The sequence below is a fragment of the Chiloscyllium plagiosum genome, unplaced genomic scaffold, assembly GCF_037043375.1.
Source record: "Chiloscyllium plagiosum isolate Xiang-an unplaced genomic scaffold, Cpla_swu_hap1 HiC_scaffold_31, whole genome shotgun sequence".
NCBI lineage: Eukaryota > Metazoa > Chordata > Chondrichthyes > Orectolobiformes > Hemiscylliidae > Chiloscyllium > Chiloscyllium plagiosum.
The window spans coordinates 8,108,228-8,128,551 of record NW_028270169.1 but is presented as its reverse complement, the minus strand read 5'-3'; the positions used below and the strand labels follow the sequence as shown (position 1 = coordinate 8,128,551).

The window sequence follows — 20,324 nt, the reverse complement described above, 5'->3', positions numbered from 1 at the left end:
AGGGCAAGGCAGACTGAGCAAAACAGTGAAAGGGGAAGGCAGGGATTAAATCAAAATAGAGTCAGAGGGGGAAATAAAACACTCCACACCCTGCGGTGCCCACCTCTCCCTGAAAACCTCGAGGCTGTTAGTAGACACCACGTCCTCCTTCTCCAGGGACACCCCGGCCCGGACGTAACAGCGGAAGAGGGGCAGACAATTAGCCATAATGACCCCCTCCATGGCCTGCTGCCTGGATCTTTTAATGGCCAGTTTGGCCAGGCCCAGGAGCAGATCTACGAGGAGATCCTCTGACCTGCCCTTCCCCCTTCACACTGAGTGCCCAAAGATCCCGCCGTGGGGCTGAAGTGTAACCAAAAACATGAAAGAAGGTCTTTAAGGAAAGCAAAAAGGGAGTGCAAACACCCACACACCATATATACATTGTTCACGGAACTTTGGTGTTGCCAATTAATGGCCTTAGTTTTAAAACTGATGGGGCAAGACCCTGTCCTGTCAACCATTAATCTAAACCCAGCTCAGAAAGGGTTATATATTCAGCCGGTTGTGAATATTTCAGTAAAATTCTGTAACAGTCTCTGAAAGTGTTGGAGAGTCACTTTGCCTTCTTATGACAGACACATTCATTGCTGTAATCCTCTGCCTTGCTCTCAACTATCTTACAGAAGAGTCAGGAGTTCAAGTGGAAAATGTTTTCCACCTGTATAAGGCAGAACAGTACAATTCCTGGCACCAGTCTGAGCTGTCCTGTGTCAGGGGGCAATGGTCTGTACACTATCACCTGCTAATACTTCGGTGAACTATTGTCCTCTGACCCCAATTAACAAACAATTAGGAAACCATTTTGTGCCACACAATGACCCTTTAGCTAATCACTGTCAGCACTTTGGTACTGGTGCATGATTAAAAGGACGAGACATGTTTGATCATGGAGCCAGCCCTTCATTTTATGGAAACGGATTGAATATCAAAATGGTTTGAGAAAGGGATAGTACTGTGCTGACTGAATGATGCAGGTATACACATCTGCATTATTTGACTGGAGCCCAGTGAGTCATGGAGTCATACAGCACGGAAACAGACCCTTCATTCCAAACAATCCATGCTGACTGTAATTCCAAACTAAACTAGTTCCACCTTCCTGAGATTGGCCCATAACCCTCCAAATATTTCATATTACTGTAATTATCTCAATGTATTTTAAATGTTGTAACTGTATCCACATTCACCACTTCTTTGGACCCAAGGAGATAGTGAGGTAAGAGATCAATCTGAGACTGGTACAGTTGAGAAAAGAAGTGAGTCAAACAGTCAGGGCAGATAGGGACAAGGTATGACTAATAAATTAAACTGCATTTATTTCAATGCAAGGGCCTAACAGAGAAGGCAGATGAACTCAGGGCACGGTTAAGAATATGGGACTGGGATATCATAGCAATTACAGAAACATGGCTCAGGATGGACAGGACTGGCAGCTTAATGTTCCAGGATACAAATGCTACAGGAAGGATAGAAAGGGAGGCAAGGAGGGGGATTGGCATTTTTGATAAGGGATAGCATTACAGTTGTACTGAGGGAGGATATTCCTGGAAATACAGCCAGGGAAGTTATTCGGGTTAAACTGAGAAATACAAAAGGGATGATCACCTTATAAGGATTGTATTATAGACCCCCTAATAACCAGCGGGAAGTTGAGAAACAAATTTGTAAGGAGATCTCAGCTATCTGTAAGGCGGCACGGTGGCACCATGGTTAGCACTGCTGCCTCATAGCACCAGGGACCCAGGTTCAATTCTCACCTCGGGCTACTGTCTGTGTGGAGTTTGCACATCCTCCCCATGTCTCCGTGGGTTTGCTCTGGTTTCCTCCCACAGTCCAAAGATGTGCAGGTCAGGTGAATTGGCCATGCTAAATTGTCCGTAGTGTTTCCACACTGTAAGTAATCTAATAATAGGGTGGTTATGATAGGGGATTTTAACTTTCCAAATGTAGACTGGGACTGCCATAGTTTTAAGGGTTTAGACGGAGAGGAATTTGTTAAGTGTGTACAAGAAAACTTTCTGATTCAGTATGTGGATGTACCTACTAGAGAAGGTGCAAAACTTAACCAACACATGGGAAATAAGGCAGGGCAGTGACTGAGGTGTCAGTGGGGGAGCAATTTGGGGCCAGCGACCATAATTCTATTAGATTTAAAATTGCAATGGAAAAGGATAGACCAGATCTAAAAGTTGAAGTTCTAAATTGGAGAAAGGCCAATTTTGATGGTATTAGGCAAGAACTTTCAAAAGCTGATTGGGGGCAGATGTTCGCAGGCAAAGGGACGGCTGGAAAATGGGAAGCCTTCAGAAATGAGATAACAAGAACCCAGAGAAAGTATATTCCTGTCAGAATGAAAGGAAAGGCTGGGTAAGTATAGGGAATGTTGGATGACTAGAGGGTTTGGTTAAGAAAAAGAAGGAAGCATATGTCAGGTATAGACAGGATAGATCAAGTGAATCCTTAGAAGAGTATAAAGGCAGTAGGAATATAATTTAGAGGGAAATCAGGAGGGCAAAAAGGGGACATGAGATAATTTTGGCAAATAGAATTAAGGAGAATCCAAATGGCTTTTACAAATACATTAAGGACAAAAGGGTAACTAGGGTGAGAATAGGGTCTCTCAAAATCAGTAAGGTGGCCTTTGTGTGGAGCTGCAGGAAAGGGGGGAGATACTAAACGAGTATTTTGCATCAGTATTTGCAGTGGAAAAGGACATGGAAGATATAGAAGGTAGGGAAATAGACGGTGACATCTTGAAAAATGTCCATATTATAGAGGAGGAAGTGCTGGATGTCTTGAAATGCATAAAGATGGATAAATCCCCAGGATCTGATCAGATGTATCCTAGAACTCTTTGGGAAGCTGGGTAAGTGATTGCTGGGCCTCTTGCTGAGATATTTGTATCATCGATAGTCACAGGTGAAGTGCCGGAAGACTGGATATTGGCTAACGTGGTAAGGACAAGCCAGGGAACAAAAGAGCAGTGAGCCTGATGTCGGTGGTGGGCAAGTTGTTGGAGGGAATCCTGAGGAATAGGATCTAAATGTATTTGGAAAGGCAAGGACTGATTAGGCTTTGTGCGTGGAAAATCATGTCTCACAAACTTGACTGAGTTTTTTGAAGAAGTAACAAAGAGGATTGATGAGGGCAGAGCGATAGATGTGATCTATATGGACTTCAGTAAGGCGTTCAACAAGGTTCCCCATGGAAGAACTGGTTAGCAAGGTTATATCTCATGGAATAAAGGGAGAGCTAGCCATTTAGATACAGAACTGGCTCAAAGGTAGAAGACAGAGGGTGGTGGTGGAAGGTTGTTTTTCAGACTGGAGGCCTGTGACCAGTGGAGTGCCACAAGGATTGGTGCTGGGTCCACTACGTTTCGTCATTTATATAAATGATTTGGATAAGAGCATAAGAGGTATAGTTAGTAAGTTTGCAGATGACACCAAAATTGGAGGTGTAATGGACAGCGAAGAAGGTTACTCAAATCATTCAAAACCTCCACTGCTTGGTTTCTATGCTGTTACTTATCCATATTCAATGAGCATGATACTACTGCCCACTAGAGTCATAGAGTCATAGAGATGTACAGCATGGAAACAGACCCTTCAGTCCAACCCGTCCATGCCGACCAGATATCCCAACCCAATCTAGGCCCACCTGCCAGCACCCGGCCTATATCCCTTTCTATTCATATACCCATCCAAATGCCTCTTAAATGTTGCAATTGTACCAGCTTCCACCACATCCTCTGGCAGCTCATTCCATAAACGTACCACCCTCTGCGTGAAAAAGTTGTCCCTTAAGTCTCTTTTATATCTTTCCTCTCTCACCCTAAACCTATGCCCTCTAGTTCTGGACTCCCCGACCCCAGGGAAAAGACCTTGTCTATTTATCCTATCCATGCCCCTCATAATTTTGTAAACCTCTATAAGATCACTGCTTTGTCTTCATCTGGTTTTACACAGGACAGCTATATTACTGGCTCCGCTCTGGTCTTTCCCATTGTTGGGGATGGGGAGGTAACTGCTTTCAATTTCACTGGACCCAAGCAAGATCCCACATGTTCACCAACAGCCAAAAAATCAATGGTCAGATTCACTAAGATGGCAAGATTTGTTTTGATTTAGACTTGATTCTGAGCTATCGATCATAATGAATCCATTGATCTTCCTTTGATGTTGTCATTGGTTCCATGAAACCTGTCCACCTGGAGCTGATGGCACTGACATAGCACTTAACCCAAATGTAAGAGATGGTATTGTTTAAAACTCACCCATCAATCTGTCCAATCTTTTGTAACTTTACCCTTTTTTTTATTTCTACCTCTATCAGGAATTTGGCTAACAATTTCCACAAGATCTCTCCATTTATGTGTCAAAGGCCTTTACCAAGTCAATGCAGACACAATGGAATCGCACCTGTTGTTCATGGTATTTCTCTTGTATTTGTCTGAGGGTAAACATCATGTCACAACAGGTTCCTAGTTCCTTGAAAGTGGAGTCGCAGGTAGACAGGATATTGAAGAAGGCATTTGGTATGCTTGCCTTTATTGGTCAGTGCATTGAGTATAGGAGTTGGAAGGTCATGTTGTGGCTGTACAGGATATTGGTTAGGCCACTTTTGGAATACTGCATTCGATTCTGGTTCCCTGCTACAGGAAAGATACTGTGAAACTTGGAAGGGTTCAGAAAAGACTTATAAGGATGTTGCCAGGGTTGGAGGGTTTGAGGTTAAGGGAGATGCTGATAGGTGACTTTATAGAGGTTTGTAAAATCATGAGGGGCATGGATAGGGCAAATAGACTAAATCTTTTCACTCGAATAGGGGAATCTGAAATGAAAGGGCATAGGTTTAAGGTGCATTGGAAAAGATTTAAAAGGGACCTAAGGAGCAACTTTTTCATGCAGAGGGTGGTGCATGTATGGAATGAATTGCCAGAGGAAATGGTGGAGGCTGGTACAATTACAATATTTAAAAGGCACCTGGTGGGTACATGAATTGGAAGGGTTTAGCAGGATATGGGCCAAGTGCTGGCAAATGGGACTAGATTAATTTAGGATATCTGGTTGGCAGGGGACAAGTTGAACTGAAGGGCTTGTTTCTGTGCTGTACAGCTTTATGACTCAATGACTCTCCCTTTCCTGAACCACCTTGACGTTCTGACAGTATATCCTTTACCTTGTTGTTTACCAGTCTGTTAAGTAGGACATTTGCTAAGATCTTACCAGCTGTCTCAAGTGGTAAGATTCCTTAGTGACTGTCACACACAGATTCTGTCCTTTTCCTTTGTACTGGTGAACAATTGAAGTATCCTTGAATCCTGCTGTATGATTCACTGATCTCACAATCTGTGTAATGGTGGGAGTTTGATGGAGACCCCAGATTTGTAAACTTCTTCTGGAATCCTGTTTGAGCCTACAGCTTTCCTTGAGGCTTGGGATCTGATTGCTTTGACTCCATCACAGAGAGTTTGCCAGCCTGGAAGCTTGCTTGGTGTTGCTCATCCTTTAAATGTTCAGCCGTGCATCATTGTTAACTGACCTTGTTAGGAGACATTTTCCATCAGCATTGAAAACAGATGAGTAGCCACAAGAGGAAGGACCATACGTTGCCTTTCATGTTGAAAATTCCTCTTTTTGTGCTGATGGGTTAAACTTGAAGCTCCCTGGCTTATTTAGCCACAATATGTCTTACATCATAGGAAACTTATGTTGCAGGTCCTTTTTGCTCTCTGGAATGATCTCTGAGCAGTGGCTCTATCTTTTTTTCCCATTCGTGCTACATTTGCTGGAGTTTTCTCTTGTAGCAGTTCCTTATTTTGCTAATTGTTTCGGTCAAATCAATCTCAGTGATTTATCTTTCATATTCCCAGACCATCAGCAGCCGCTTTCAGATGAGTTAAGTTGAAGCTTGACCGTGCTGCCTCAACATCATCACTTGGACTTTCTTCAAATGATTGCTCCTCCGCACGTCTGATTCTGAATTGTTCTCGTAGCATCCTGTGTTCGCTTCCACTCATAACCTGGCAATCACAACATCTTTGATGGTGCTCTGTGGGGTTATGATAAAGCCATTCTGACACCAGTGTTTAGATACCTGGAGCAGCGATATGCTTTTGTATCTTGCCTTCTGTAAAAGATGGTGTTGGTGACTTGAGGTATTTCAGCACGTGCAAAGACTCAGGAGAAACACACCATTGCTATTGCATTTTCCCACACCATGATTCTGTAAGACCTCACCCCAAGCCTGATGGACAGCTCGAATGCCCTCACTGACGTCTCCCATCACAATGAGCAGTATTTGCAATAGTGCAGTCCAAGTCTTCATAGCATTTCTGATTGATATCCTCAGGATTAGTCATCGTTGGAACATATGCGCTGAAGACCATTGTATACATGTTCAAAACAGGTAGTTGTAGAGACATGAGAGGATCATTTCTACCCACAGGCAAATTGTCCAAATGTTTTGTGACATTAGATTCTCACCTAACATTCTTGGCTCTCCTACCCAGAAGGATGAGTAACTGACAACTGTGTTTACTGATCTTCCTCAGCCAGGTGGATTTTGCTTAATGTAGTAAAGTTTTTCTTTATTCATTCCTGGGGTGTGGGTCTTTCTGGTTGGGTCAGCATTTATAGTTGTCCCTTGAGAAGGTGGGGGTGAGCTGCCTTCTTGAACAGCTGCAGTCCATGTGGACCCACAACGCCATTAGGGAGGGAATTCCAGCATTTTTACAGTGAAGGAATGACGATACATCAGTAAGTTAAGATGGTGAGTGGTGTTGCCATGTGTCTGCTATCCTTGTGCTTCTAAATGGAAGTGGTCATGGGTTTGTAAGGTGCTAAAGAGCCTTGGTGAATTTCTGCAGTGCATCTTGTAGATAGTAGACACTGCTGCTACTGAGCTTCGTAGAATCCCTACAGTGTGAAAACAGGCCATTTAGCCCATCAAGTCCATGGTGACCCCCTGAACAGCATCCCACCCAGATCCATTCCCCCCTACCCTATCCCTGTAACCCTGCATTTCCCATGGCCAATCTACTCTAACCTGCACATCTTTGGACTTAGGGAGGAAACCCAACACAGGCAGTCACCCGAGGTTGGATTTGAACCTGGGTCCCTGGCATCGGAAGCAGCAATGCTGACCACTGAGCCACCATGCTGCCCACAGTGGAGGAAGTGGATGCTTGTGGATGTGGTGCCAATCTAATGAGCTGTTTTGTCCTGGATGGTATCAAGATGCTTGAGTGTTGTTAGAGCTGCATCCATCCAGGCAGGTGGAGGGTATTCCATTAGCATCACACATCAGCCCTCCAACCAACTGAGCTAACCAACAAACTGGCAGATCACTGTTGACAGAATCAGATGAGGTCCTACAAAATAGCATAGATCTAGTGGTTCAGGATAAGGATATAGTATGAACATCAAGAGGACAATATAGTTAGGATAAATACATTCAAGGAAAGTGCAGTGAAGATTGAAGTGGATGGTGTTACATTGAGAAAAGTAGTAAAGCTTAGAGGTCATAGCCAGAGATAGCTAAATGGAGGGAGATGGTTAGGTTACTGGACCAATAACCCAGACAAAGCCCACCATGGCTGCTGGAGGGAATTAAATTAAATTAATTAAATCTAGAATTGTAAACTAGTCTCAGTGATACCTTATCATCAAATGTAATAAAATCCCATTGTATTTTCATTCTTTAGAGGAGGCGATTTAAATAATGCACCGATATTTTCCTTCTATGTGCGTGAATACTTTGGGATTTTTAAACATTGTTCTTGGATATTGGCATCAATGAGTAGGCCTGCATATATTCATCAAAAATCCTGGAAGGGTGCAGCTCCAACAAATTCAAGAAGCTCAAACACCATCCAGGAGAAAGCAGCCCACCTGATTTCTACTCTATCCAACCCCTTCAACATTTACTCACTCCTTCACCAATGGACAATGGCAGCAGGGCTTACCATCTACAAAACGCACTGCAACAACTAACCAAGCCTCCTTAGACAGCATTTTCCAAATCCACAAACACTTCCAATTCACAGGACAATGGTAGCATATATAAGGAACACAACCCCTTCCAAGTTCCACTCCCCACCCACTCAACATCCTGACCATTCCTCCAATGTTGCTGATTCAAAATCTTGGAAAGCTGTTGCTTCTAGGGGAATTTGTGGTAGAAGTTGCAAATTTGGAAGGTGCTAATCAGCCTTGATGAGTTGTTACAGTGTATCTTGCAAATGGTACACACTGCTGCCACTCAGCATTGGTGATGGAGCGAGTAAGTATTGAGTGTGTTGGATAGAATGCTAATCAGGTGGGCTGCTTTATCCTGGATGGTGTTTGAGCTTCTTAATGTTGTTGGAGCTGCACACATCCAGAATTCTCAATGTGTTGACATGATAAATGAAGCAAAAGGCTGTTTGGTGGATTGTTGGCACTGAAGTACGAGAGGTCATGGGGGACAGGCAGAGAGGATTAAATTGCATAAATTGACATAGGTGGGAAATGGAGAGTGTGAGAGAGGAGGGTTGTGGAGGGTGAGGGTCACAGGAATGCTTTATGTTTCCCACCTCTTATCTGGGTAAGGTACACCTTTATATCTGGTTCTTAAATACCTTTTGTGAAAGTAAGGTGACCTTCAGGAAAGGTGAGATGACCTTTGGGATTATAAAAAGGCAAGTGTGTTTGCAAAAAAGTGCAAATTTGGGACTTTATAAAGTTGTCTTGAAACTGTCCAAAAGAAATGTGCAAATATGCACCACTGGTTGGGTATTTGAGAGTCTGGCTATATAAAACCATTATAACATTTGTGCTGCCTGGCAGATTTCCCTATCTATCATTTTCACAATGTTTGGTTTGCATCAATGAGAATGGGCTTTCTTTTTCAATAGTAACAAAACCAATTGTCTGGAAATTTCTCTATGCCAACCTATACCCTGTCATCCAATGGCCATTTACATAAGCCAATGGCTCTATGAGCCCCCAATTCAAACCTGTGTCCTTGTACGGAATCACGTAGTTCCTCATACCTGCTGTACCAGCTCATGCCCAATTCCCCTTGGTCATGTGCCCATGCTAGATAATGGCATGACAGGGAAAGCCATAGGATGGTCGGTGTTAAATAAGTTGTCATTAAGTTGTCAAAAGGCTATAAAGGGTCAGGGGTTAATTGGGAGCAAATGAAATATTAGGGACTATAGGGAATGAATAGATGGGCATAGGCTGGTATAGCAATTATGAGGGGCTATGGGATTCTGTACAGTGACATAGGTTTGCACTGGAGGCTCATAGGGCCATGGGTATATGTACATGAACATTGGATGAAGGGGCATATGTTGGCAGGGAGATTTGAAGGACCATGGGGCATGGGGCATGGGTAGTTGATCATCTGATAGCGCAGGGATAAGAAGGCCTGGCTGCAAGGGCATAGTTTGTCATGGGATGGGGTATAGAGAGAGGGTAAGAGTCCAAGGGATATTTTCTATGTGTTTTTAATCAATGCATACAGTGCTGGAGTCCACAGACAGACGTTCCACCTGGCCTGCCTCAGGAACCTAGGCAGCCTCCTTGGCTCTTCCTGGGTCATCTGTCCCAATTCCAAATTCAGTCCACACCACCATATGGAAAATCCAAATTGCAGGCACTGTTTTTAAAGTCTTGAATTGTAGAGCCTAAATTTCTCCTGTGTTGTGACCCCAAGCCAGGGATACAATTCAGGGCCTAAGAGTTTATGATCTAACCAATGTTTGGTACAGATTTAGCATAATGTCCTGACTTTTTAATTCTATCTGTCTGAAGTTTTTTTGAAGAGGTGACAAAGAAGATTGATGATTGTGGATATGGAATTCAGCAAAGTGTTCGACAAGGTTCTGCATGATAGACTGGTTAGCAAGGTTAGATCACATTGAATCCAGGAAAGCTAGCCAATTGGATACAGAATTGGCTTGAAGGTAAGAGACAGAGTGTGGCAGTAGAGAGCTGACTTTTGGACTGGAGACCTGTGACCAGTAGTTTCTCGAAGGATCAGTGCTGGGTGCACTGCTTTTCACCGGTTACTTAATAATTTGGGTGTGAATTTAGAACATATGGTTAATAATGTTGCAGATGACACCAAAATTGGAGGTGTGGACAGTGAAGAAGGTTATCTCAGAATACAACGGGACTTTGATCAGATGGGCCAATGGGTCAATAATTGTCAGATGGAGTTTAATTCAGATAAATGTGAGACGTTGTATTTTGATAAGGCAAAATAGGGCAGGACGTATACACTTAACGGCAGGGCCTTAGGGAATGTTGCTGAACAAAGAGACCTAGCGATGCAGGTGCATAGTTCCTTGAAAGTGGAGTCACAGGTAGACAAGACGGTGAAGAAGGCATTTGGTACACTTGCCTTCATTGATCAGTACATTGAGTAGAGGAGTTGAGATGTCATGTTGCAGTAGTACAGGACATTGTTAGGGCAATTTTAGAATACTGCATTCAATTCTGGTCTTCCTGTTGTAGGAACAATGTTGTTGAACTTGAAAGGGTTCAGAAACAATTTACAAGGATGTTGCCAGGGTTAGAGGCTTTGAGCTATAGGGAGAGACCGAATAGACTGGGGCTATTTTCCCTGGAGTGTCACAGGCCAAGGGGTGACCTTATAGAATTTTATAAAATCATGAGGGGCATGGATAGAGTGAATAGCTAAGGTCTTTTTCCCAGGGTAGGGAGTCCAAAACTAGAGGGCATAGGTTTAAGGTGACAGGAGAAAGATTTAAAAGGGACCTGAGGGGCAACTTTTTCACAGAGAGGGTGGTGCATGTATGGAATGAGCTGCCAGAGGAAGTAATGGAGACTGGTACAATTACAGCATTTAAAAGGCATCTGGATGTGTACATGACCAGGAAGGGTTTAGAGGGATATGGGCCAAATGGGATTAGATCAGTTTACAATATCTGGTTGGCATGGGAAGTTGGATGGAAGGGTCTGTTTCCATGCTGTGTAACTCTATGACTCTAAATAAAGCCTAGTGTTTGGTTTGCTTTTGTTAAATGGTCCTGTTAACCTGAGGTGCAATGTTTAATTTTTAGTGTCTTTATACTCCAAGATTCCTTTGCTCTTGTACTGCACATAGATGCACAGTTTCTCAATAATATATGATCAGCCTCTTCTTCCTGCTAAAGTGTACAACCTCATGTATTTCTGCTGAATTTCATTTCGGCCTTTTTGTTTTGACTCTGATCTTGTGTTCCTTGTTTCTCACTCTACCTCATTCAGCCTGAATGTTGTGGCTCAGATCACACAATGTCACTCACTTGTTATGACACTGATCCAGGTCCCAATCCAATGTCCTAATGGTGGATAATAGGATCCAAACAGTGTTAGGAGCTGAACAATTCCCAAGAACACTCGACAACAATGCGATTGAAACGTTTCAAAAGGGGTAGTTAAAAGGAGATGAGAAATGGCTTACCTTATGATTCTGATATGATGTGACTGAAATGAATGTCGTCTCTGTGAATACATGGGTGGAAAAGGCGGTGTTTTTTGAACCAAATGCATTATTTTCATCTGCTTTTACAATGTGGAGCCTTGGTTGGTATTTGTGCATAGAATTCAAAATAATCTGTGGAAAGGAAGTCAAAACAAAGTAATTGTTACCATCATGAGTTATTAAATAGCAGAATAGCGTTAGTGAATGCCTTGTTGGTGTAGGGAGTGAAGGAAGAACCTCATCTCAGTCGTTCTGGCCCTCACTCACTCCCAGGACAGCTCAGGAATGTGGAAGACAAAGACAGGCCACCCTTTCATACTGTATTGACCGTATCCTAATGTCTGTGCAGCACACACACTACACAGCAATCTTTCTAAATCACACTGTCTACCAACCACAGGAACAACTAGGATATCTCCAGGGTGTAGTAGTGCAGTTCCATTTTTAAAGTATTTCATTCACTTTTTTTCTCTTCCTTTGCCACATAATACAACCTGATCTCCCTTCGCCTTAATGCGGTTCAGAATATCTTCCCACCCTCTGTTTTTTTCAAATACCTTCATAAGATGTGGGTGTCACTGGCAAGGCCAATGTTTATTGCCCATCCCTAATTGCCCAGAGGGCAGTTAACAGTCAACATTGCTGTGGGTCTGGAGTCACATGTAAGCCAGACGAGGAAAGGATGGCAGTTTCCTTCCCTAAAGGGCATTAGTGAACCAGGTGGGGTTTTCCCCTGAAAATCAATAACAGTTTCATGGCTATCATTAGACTCCTAATTCCAGATATTACTGATTTCAAATTCCACCATCTGCCATGGCAGGATTTGAGTCCAGGTCATCAGAACATTATCAGAGTCTCTGGATTAACAGTTTAATTATAATACCATTGGGCCACTGTGTCCTTTTAACACTGACCAGTGGGACACAAGTGAGACTGCCTCAAGTGATCCACTCTCTAGTTTATCTCTCCCAGCCTGGCTCAGTGAGCTCTATTCTCAGCTCGAGTGAAAAGCGTGTGGATTCACATTCTGCTGCTGAGATCTGGGAAAAAAACCTCAGCTGACATTCCTGGTGCAATATGAAGGGTTATTGCACAGGCAGACTTGCTGTCTTTCGGATGAGATATTAAATTCCAGCCCCATCTGTTATTTCAAGTAAACATATCACACCCTGTGACACTATTTCTCAAAGAACAGCAGGGGAGTCCAAGCAAATACGTGTTCCTCAGCAGCACCTTTAAAAACAGGCAATCCCAAAGATTTGGATTTGTGGGATCTTGCTGTGTAAACATGTGCATTTCCCACATTACAGCAGTGCCTACACTTCAAAAAACATTATTGATTGTGAACAATTTAGACTTTTTGATCCTTTGAAATGCAAGTTCTTTCTTTCCTCTCTCAGTTTTTGTGTATTGTTCACTGAATCTATTTGACTTCTTTAAGATTTGATTTGTTAGTTTGCGTGAACAAACGCACACCCTTTAGCTTTAATGCTGTCTTAAAAATGTTACCGTCAGAAGCCAGTATCATGTTTGTCCCAGTTAATGTCAGATTCTATAATTTTTGATTAGTCTGTCAAGAGATTTGGCCTGGGTATCAAGTGCAATTAGTGGAGAAATATTAAATCATAAAATTTACCTACAAGTATACAACTAATAGTACAACTAACTCACCTTGCAATAGATTAATCCAGTTTTTAGGGACCATATTTTAGTTTCTACCGACTCAGCTTGGCCAGGATGTGGCTCAAACCTCTCACCTTCTGATTCAGAAGTAGAAATACTAAAAGCTCACTCCTGTGGAACAGTAATAACTGTTTAATGTCACTTTCATGTTTATTGTTGATTTCTTCCAGACAGCATGAGGGACAACAACTGAAGGAACGTTTGGAATGTTTCAAGCTCCAGAACATTTCAGTCCAGCTGTGACAGTGGAAAAGAAGATTTATTAAAGGAGACTTCTCTTATGTGAGTAATTTCTATTCCTGGTACAGCCTTCTAACTGTGACGAAACCTCTCAGTAACCAAATGTATCAGTATGTATTATCTAAACAAGGCAACAGGATATTGCTTTCCTGCTGGAGATTTTGTCAGGCAGTGATCTCAAAGTGAACTACTGTACAAGTGTCAGCCATGAACTATCCAGCAATCAGAATCTCATCTCGAAGGCAAAAGATCATGGATTCAGCTCCTACTCAGAGATTTGAACACAAAATCCAGGCTGACACCACTGAGGGAGAGCTGCAATGTCAGAGGTGCTACCATTTGAATTAAATTGTAAGCCCAAGGCTCTGCCGGCCCTCTCAGGTGGTTGTTAAAGAGCCAGATGCTATTTTAAAGAAATAGTTTTCCCTGTATGCTGGTCAATATTAATAGAAATATAGAAATAGGAGCAGTTGGCCATTCAGCCCTTCAAGCCTGATCCACCATTCAATATGATCTTGACTTAACATCTAACTCAGTCCCCTGTCACTGCATTCACTCCATACCTTTTGATCTCTTTCTAGAAAACATTCAATGTTTTGGCCTTAATTGCTGTCGTGGCAGAGAATTCCATCGGCTCACCACTTCCTGTATGAAGGCATTTCTCCTCACCTCACTCCTAAATGGCCTACGCCATATCCTTAGCCTGTGACCTCTGGTTCGGGACTCCCTGATCATCAGGAAGGTCCTTTTATAGATTTTTATGGGTTTCACAGTCAATATCACTAAAACAAAATATCTGCTATTTTTGGGGCAGTAAATTTGCTGCATTTCCAAAATAACAGTGACAACACTTCAAAATGATTTCATTGAATGTGAATTGAAAAGAACAAATTGAAAACTAAGTCATTAGCAATACAAGAGAGATGATGTGTTGTAACTGCATGATGTGGAAGCTGGTAAACCCCATTGTGGTTCATAATGACAACATCTGTAGTAAATGTTGGTTGTTTGAGGAACTCAGGCTCAGAGTTAATAAGCTGGAGTCTGAGCTTCAAACTGCAACACATCGGAGAGGGACAGAGTTTCCTGGATTTTGGGTTTCAGGAGGCAGTCACATCCATTAGATTGACTACCTGAAATTCGGTCAGTGGTCGGAGACAGAAGTGTTGACTATGAGTGAGGCAGCTAGAGGGACCAGGAGGTAGTGCTGAAGGAGCCTCAGCCCTTGTGCTTGTCTAACAGGTTTGAGATTCTTGCTCTGTGTGGCCAAGAGCATGCCATGTAGAGAGGATGAACAAATCGACACTACACCACGGTACAGGGAAACATTCAAGAGTCGGGGGGGAGAAATGTAGTCGTAGTCAGGGATAGTATAGTCGGGGGAATAGACAGTATTCGTTGTGGCCAGGATCAAGAGACCTGAAATCTGGTGGTCGGGTTCAAAATCTCTCATCTGGGCTGCAGAGGAACTTGGAGTGGGAGGGGAAAGATCCAACTGTCATGGTACACGTATGTGCCATTGATATCAATAGAAAGAGGAAAGGTTCTGCTGAGGGAATATAAGCAGCTAGGGACTGAATTAAAAAGCAAAGGTAATCATCTCTGGGACATGAGCTAATTGGCACAGGGTCAACCAGATTAAAGATGTAAAAACCTGGCTCAAAGATTGATGTGGGAGAAACAGGTTCAATTCATGGTTACTTGGCACCAGGACTGGGGAAAGAGGGAGCTGTGCCAATGGGACCAACTCCATCTGGATCATGCTGGGGCCAGAGTCCTAGGGCAAATAACTAGGGCGACAGACGAAATAGTGAGTTGCATGGAAAATAATAAAATCAAAGGTAAAGGAGAAGGTAGAATTGCACGTTAGAAATTGAGCTGATTGTTACCGGAAGGAAGGGTCAGAATGTGTGAATGCTTTATTTGTCCTGTTGGTGCTTACTTTGGAACCAGGAATTATACACAAGGCAGACAAATGCTAAATCTGAACAAGAACACTCTATTGATAATGCTCCCATCTCCACAACCAGTTCTGGACTGCTCCCAAGCTCCACCCCTCCAGGTCACCTGACCAGGTCTCTTAAAAGGGCAGCACCTATAACAATATTGCGCTGAGGAACCATAAAGGGCAGGGAAACTCAATGATAGAAAAAATTTTAAGGCTTTGTATCTTAATGCATAAAGCATTTGGAATAAGAGAGACAAACTGATATCATAAATCAAGGTCACAATTGGGCGGTGGATACTCAGCGGAGATTATTAAAGTTTCCAGAACAAGTAATACGACAGACAGTATAGAAACGGCCAGGAATGTAGCCTAGCACAGCAGATAAGGGGACAACACTGAGAAGGGGATAGTCAACACAGAACTGAGGATCTTAACTATGCTCACTATACAAAACAAGGAAAGTGAGCTGGTGAGCATAGCTTGAAATTGTGGGTATCGCAGAGACATGACTGCAAGGGGATCCAGGTTGGGAACTAAACATCCAAGGATACATATCCTAGCGAAAGGATGGGCAAATGGCCGGAGGGGTTGCCTTATTAGTAAGAAATGAAATTAAATCAGTCGCATAAAGTAGTATAGGGTCTGAAAATGTAGAATCTGTATGAGCAGAGTTGAGGAACTGCAAAAGATAAAAAGACCCTGATGGGTGTTGTGCTGTGTACAGGCCTCCGACCAGGAATCAGGATGTGGGGCAGAAAATAAATTAGGAGATCAAAAAGGCATGGAAGAAAGGCACTATTACAGTAATCAGGGTGGTCTTCAATATGCAGGTGGACTGGGAAAATCAGGTTAGTAGCCAGTCTGAAGAAAAGAAATTTGTGGAATGTCTATGAGATTTTTATTTGTAGCAGCTTGTGGTAGAGCCCACTGGGGAACAGGCAATTCTGGATTTGGTGCTGTGTAATGATTAGGGATTTAAAGTAAGGAATCCCGAGGGAGCAATGACCATGATATGATAGGATTCACCCTACAGTTTCAGGGGGATAAACTGGAATCAGATGTAAGGGTTATAATTAAGTAAGGGTAACTAAAAAGAAATGAGGAACAAGTTGGCCAGGGTTGATTGGAAGGGTGCCTACAAGGGAAGATGGTGGAGCAGCACTAGCAGACGTTTCTGGTGGTAATTTAGGAGGCACAGCAGAAATTCATCCCTAGGAAAAAGAAATATATTCAGGGTAGGACAAGACAGCAAAGGCTGACAAGGGAGGTCACAGACTGCATAAAAGCAAAAAAGAACGCATTAACTGAGATGAGGAGGAATTTCTTCAGCCAGAGGGTGGTTAATCTCATCAAACGCATTGCTGCAGAGGGCTATGGAGGCCAAGTCACTGAATATGTTTAAAACAGAGTTAGAAAAGTTATTGATTGGTAAGGGGATCAAGGATTATGGGAAGAAGGCAAGATATCAGTCATGATCAAATGGTGAAGCAGGCTCAATGGGCTGAAGGGCCTAATTGTGCTCCTGTATCTTATGGTCTGTTGGTTTAAGTGCTTCGGATCATCCTGAGCTTTTTAAAACAAACACTAAATGAATGCAAATCTTTCTTCATTCTTATGCCAGTCTTTTCACAGTGTTTTCCCAAAAGTCAAAGTTACCACTTTGCTCTTGTGACCAACTGGTTACTCAGTAACACAGGCACAGACTCAGAAGCAGCAAACCATACCTCTATCTTTACAAACAGGGAATGTAAGACTAAGATCTGGTGTTAATTAAAAGTGATGGAAAAATAGGAAAAGAAATTAAGCTCCATGTGAATGAGTCAAAATCCGAATCGTCTTACTCCACCAGCAATGGTATGCCACAGAAAACAGAGATCCACTGTCTCCTATGCTGTAGATCCCAGCTCAGATTACAGAAGCATGCTCATTGTGTAGACAATGGAGGCCTTCAGCTCCAGCAAGGATGTTTCAGTGGTACCTGCCTGGATCCAACTTTCCGAGACACAGTAACCCACAGTCACTTCACTGGGGACCCTCCTGAGGCTTTCTTTCAGGAAGAACTAGCATGATGGTAAAGACAATCAACTCTCTCCACATCAATCCCTCCTGCCAGCTCTGGCATGAATTCGGTTGGGAATTTCTAAAGATGGAATTGCCAGAATAACTCAAGAACTCTTCCTCAATATGGCATGAGTTACGTTCTGATGGTGTTGAGCTATAAATTCACTTGTGCATGCACCCTGTGACCAGAAAATGGAAGGATGGAAGAAATGAACCTTGAGAGAACAGAGTTCTGATGATCTGCTGGGGCGCAAATCTTGGGAAGAAATTTCTCAATGGAGAGGCCTTGATCCTGTACAAGAGCAGGTCAGAGGATAGGAATCCTGAAGAGAGTAATTCACCTCCTGACTCTCCAAAGCCTGTCCACCACAAGGCACAAGTCAGGAGTGTGATGGAATACTCCCCACTTGCCTGGATGAGTGTAGCTCCAACAACACTCAAGAAGTTTGACACCATCCAGAACAAAACAGCCCAGCTGATGACACACACCCACTCCCTCCACCACTGACATTCAGTGGCAGCAGTGTGTACTATCTGCAAGATGCACTGCAGAAATTCACTAAGGCTCCTTAAGAGAGAACATTCTAAACCCAAGACCATTCTCATCTAGAACGACAAGGGCAGCAGGGACATGGGAACCAGGTTCAGGTCCATTCTACCCTGAAGGTGGCTGCACAGCTGAATAGAGTGGTCAAGAAGGCATTTGGTATGCTTACCTTCATCGCATGGGGTATTGAGTATAAGAGCTGGCAGGTCATGTTTAAAATTGTACAAGACTTTGGTTCGGCCGCATTTAGAATACTGTGCATAGTTCTGGTCACCACATTACCAAAAGGATGAGAATGCTTTGGAGAGGATGCAGAGAATTTTTATGAGGATGTTGCCTGGTATGGAAGGTGCTACCTATGAAGAGAGGTTGAGTAGGTTAAGATTGCTTTCATTAGAAAAAAGGAGATTATGGGGGGACTTGACTGAGGTCTACAAAATTACGAAAGGTATAGACAGGGTAGATAGAGATAAGCTTTTTCCCAGGGTGAGGGATTCAATAACGAGAGGTCGCGCGTTCAAGGTGAAAGGTGAAAAGTTTAAGGGGGATATATGCAGCAAGTACTTTACACAGAGGGTTGTAGGTGCCTTGGAACGCATAGCCAGCAGAGGTAGTAGAGACAGGCATGGTAGGTTCATTTAAGGTGCGTCTGGACAGATGCATGAGTAGATGGAGAGCAGAGGGATATACAGTAGATGCTTAGGAATTGGATGATAGGTTTATACAGCGGATTTGGATTGACTCAGACTTGGAGGGCCGAAGGACCTGTTCCTGGGCTGTAAATTTTCTTTGCTCTTTGCACCAACTCCTGCAGGTTCGCCTCCATGTGACAGACAATCTTGACTTGGTTAAAAATCACATAAAACCAAGTTATAGTCCAACAGGTTTATTTGGAAACACTAGCTTTCCAAGCACTGCTCCTTCATCAGGTAGCTGATCAGCGCGACAAAAGTTAGTGCTTCCAAATAAACCTGTTGGACTATAACCTGGTGTTGCATGATGTTTAACTTTGTACAGCCTAGTTCAACACCGGCACTTCCAAATCAATCTTGACTTGGACATTTATCAGTGTCACTGGGTCAAAATCCTGGAAAACCCACTTTAATGGCATTGTGGGTCTACCTACAACACATTGACTAATGGTTCAAGAATGCAGTTCACCATCTCAAGGGCAATTAGGGATGGACAATAAATGCTGGCCCAGCCTGTGATGCCTATGTTCCTTGAATGACTAAAACAAAATGCTCTCACCTTGTAATTAACAACTTCTAGTTTAACTCAATATTGTGAACATAAAAAAGGCTAAAATTCCAGGTATATTTAGCCAATGCATATTATTCAGAACAAAATCTCTTTGAGTCATAGAGATGTACAGCATGGAGACAGACCCTTCGGTCCAACCCGTCTATGCCGACCAGATATCCCAACCAAATCTAGTCTCACCTGCCAGCACCCGACCCATATCCCTCCAAACCCTTCCTATTCATATACCCATCCAAATGCCTCTTAAATGTTGCAATTATATTTGGGTAGTTTTAAAAGATCCATAACACTATCGAAAATGAGCAAAGATCTCAGATGTTCTTACCCATCATTGATACAATGTGATTAGATCAAATTAACTGATCATTTGTCTCATTTCTGTCTGTGGGACCTTGCCTGTTGCAAAATTACTGACATATTTCCCTACACATGTGGTGCTTCTCCTTCAAAAGTGATTCACTGACTGTGAAGGTCTTTGCATGCATGGGATCATCGAATTATCCTTTAAAGCTGTCAGTTTGAAATGGGGCTGTGCTATATCAGTGTGCAAATACTTCAAAGCACATTTCAAGCTCCTTTGGCAGCTATTTTAACAAAACTGTTAACTATTTCAAAAAATGGCCTGATGCAATATTACAGAATCACAGAATTATTACCATATAGAGGAGGTCATTCAACTCCATTATGCATGCATTAGCTTTTCAAATGAACCTCATTATTTGGTACCAATCTTCTGCTTTCTCCCCATACCATCATAATTTTTAAAAATCTAAACAAAGATCCATTACCCTCTTGAATGCCCCAGCTGAACCTCCGTCCCACCACATTTTCAGGTAGTACATTCCAGACCCCAACTACTCGCTGAGTGAAAATGTTTTTTCTCATATTGGCATTGCTTGTTTTGTAAATCACTTAAAATCTATGCTCTCTCATTCTTATTCCTTTTACACATGGGAACAGTTTCTCTCCATCTAAGGAGGAAAGTTATGTGTGGAGTCAGAGAAAATGGGTGAGATTCTTAATGAGTACATTGTATCGGTATTCACCGAGGAGAGG

General features: G+C 42.7%; 1 protein-coding gene across 1 annotated transcript in view; it reads right to left on the bottom strand.

Annotated features, from left to right (window-relative positions):
• LOC122563893 (T-box transcription factor TBX4) overlaps window positions 1-20,324 on the bottom strand; it is a 120,363-nt gene that overhangs the window by 31,264 nt on the left and 68,775 nt on the right. Inside the window, exon 5 of the mRNA XM_087977198.1 lies at window positions 11,506-11,658. Within this exon, the coding sequence (XP_087833324.1) occupies window positions 11,506-11,658 (153 nt within the window). The remainder of the gene's footprint in view (window positions 1-11,505; window positions 11,659-20,324) is intronic.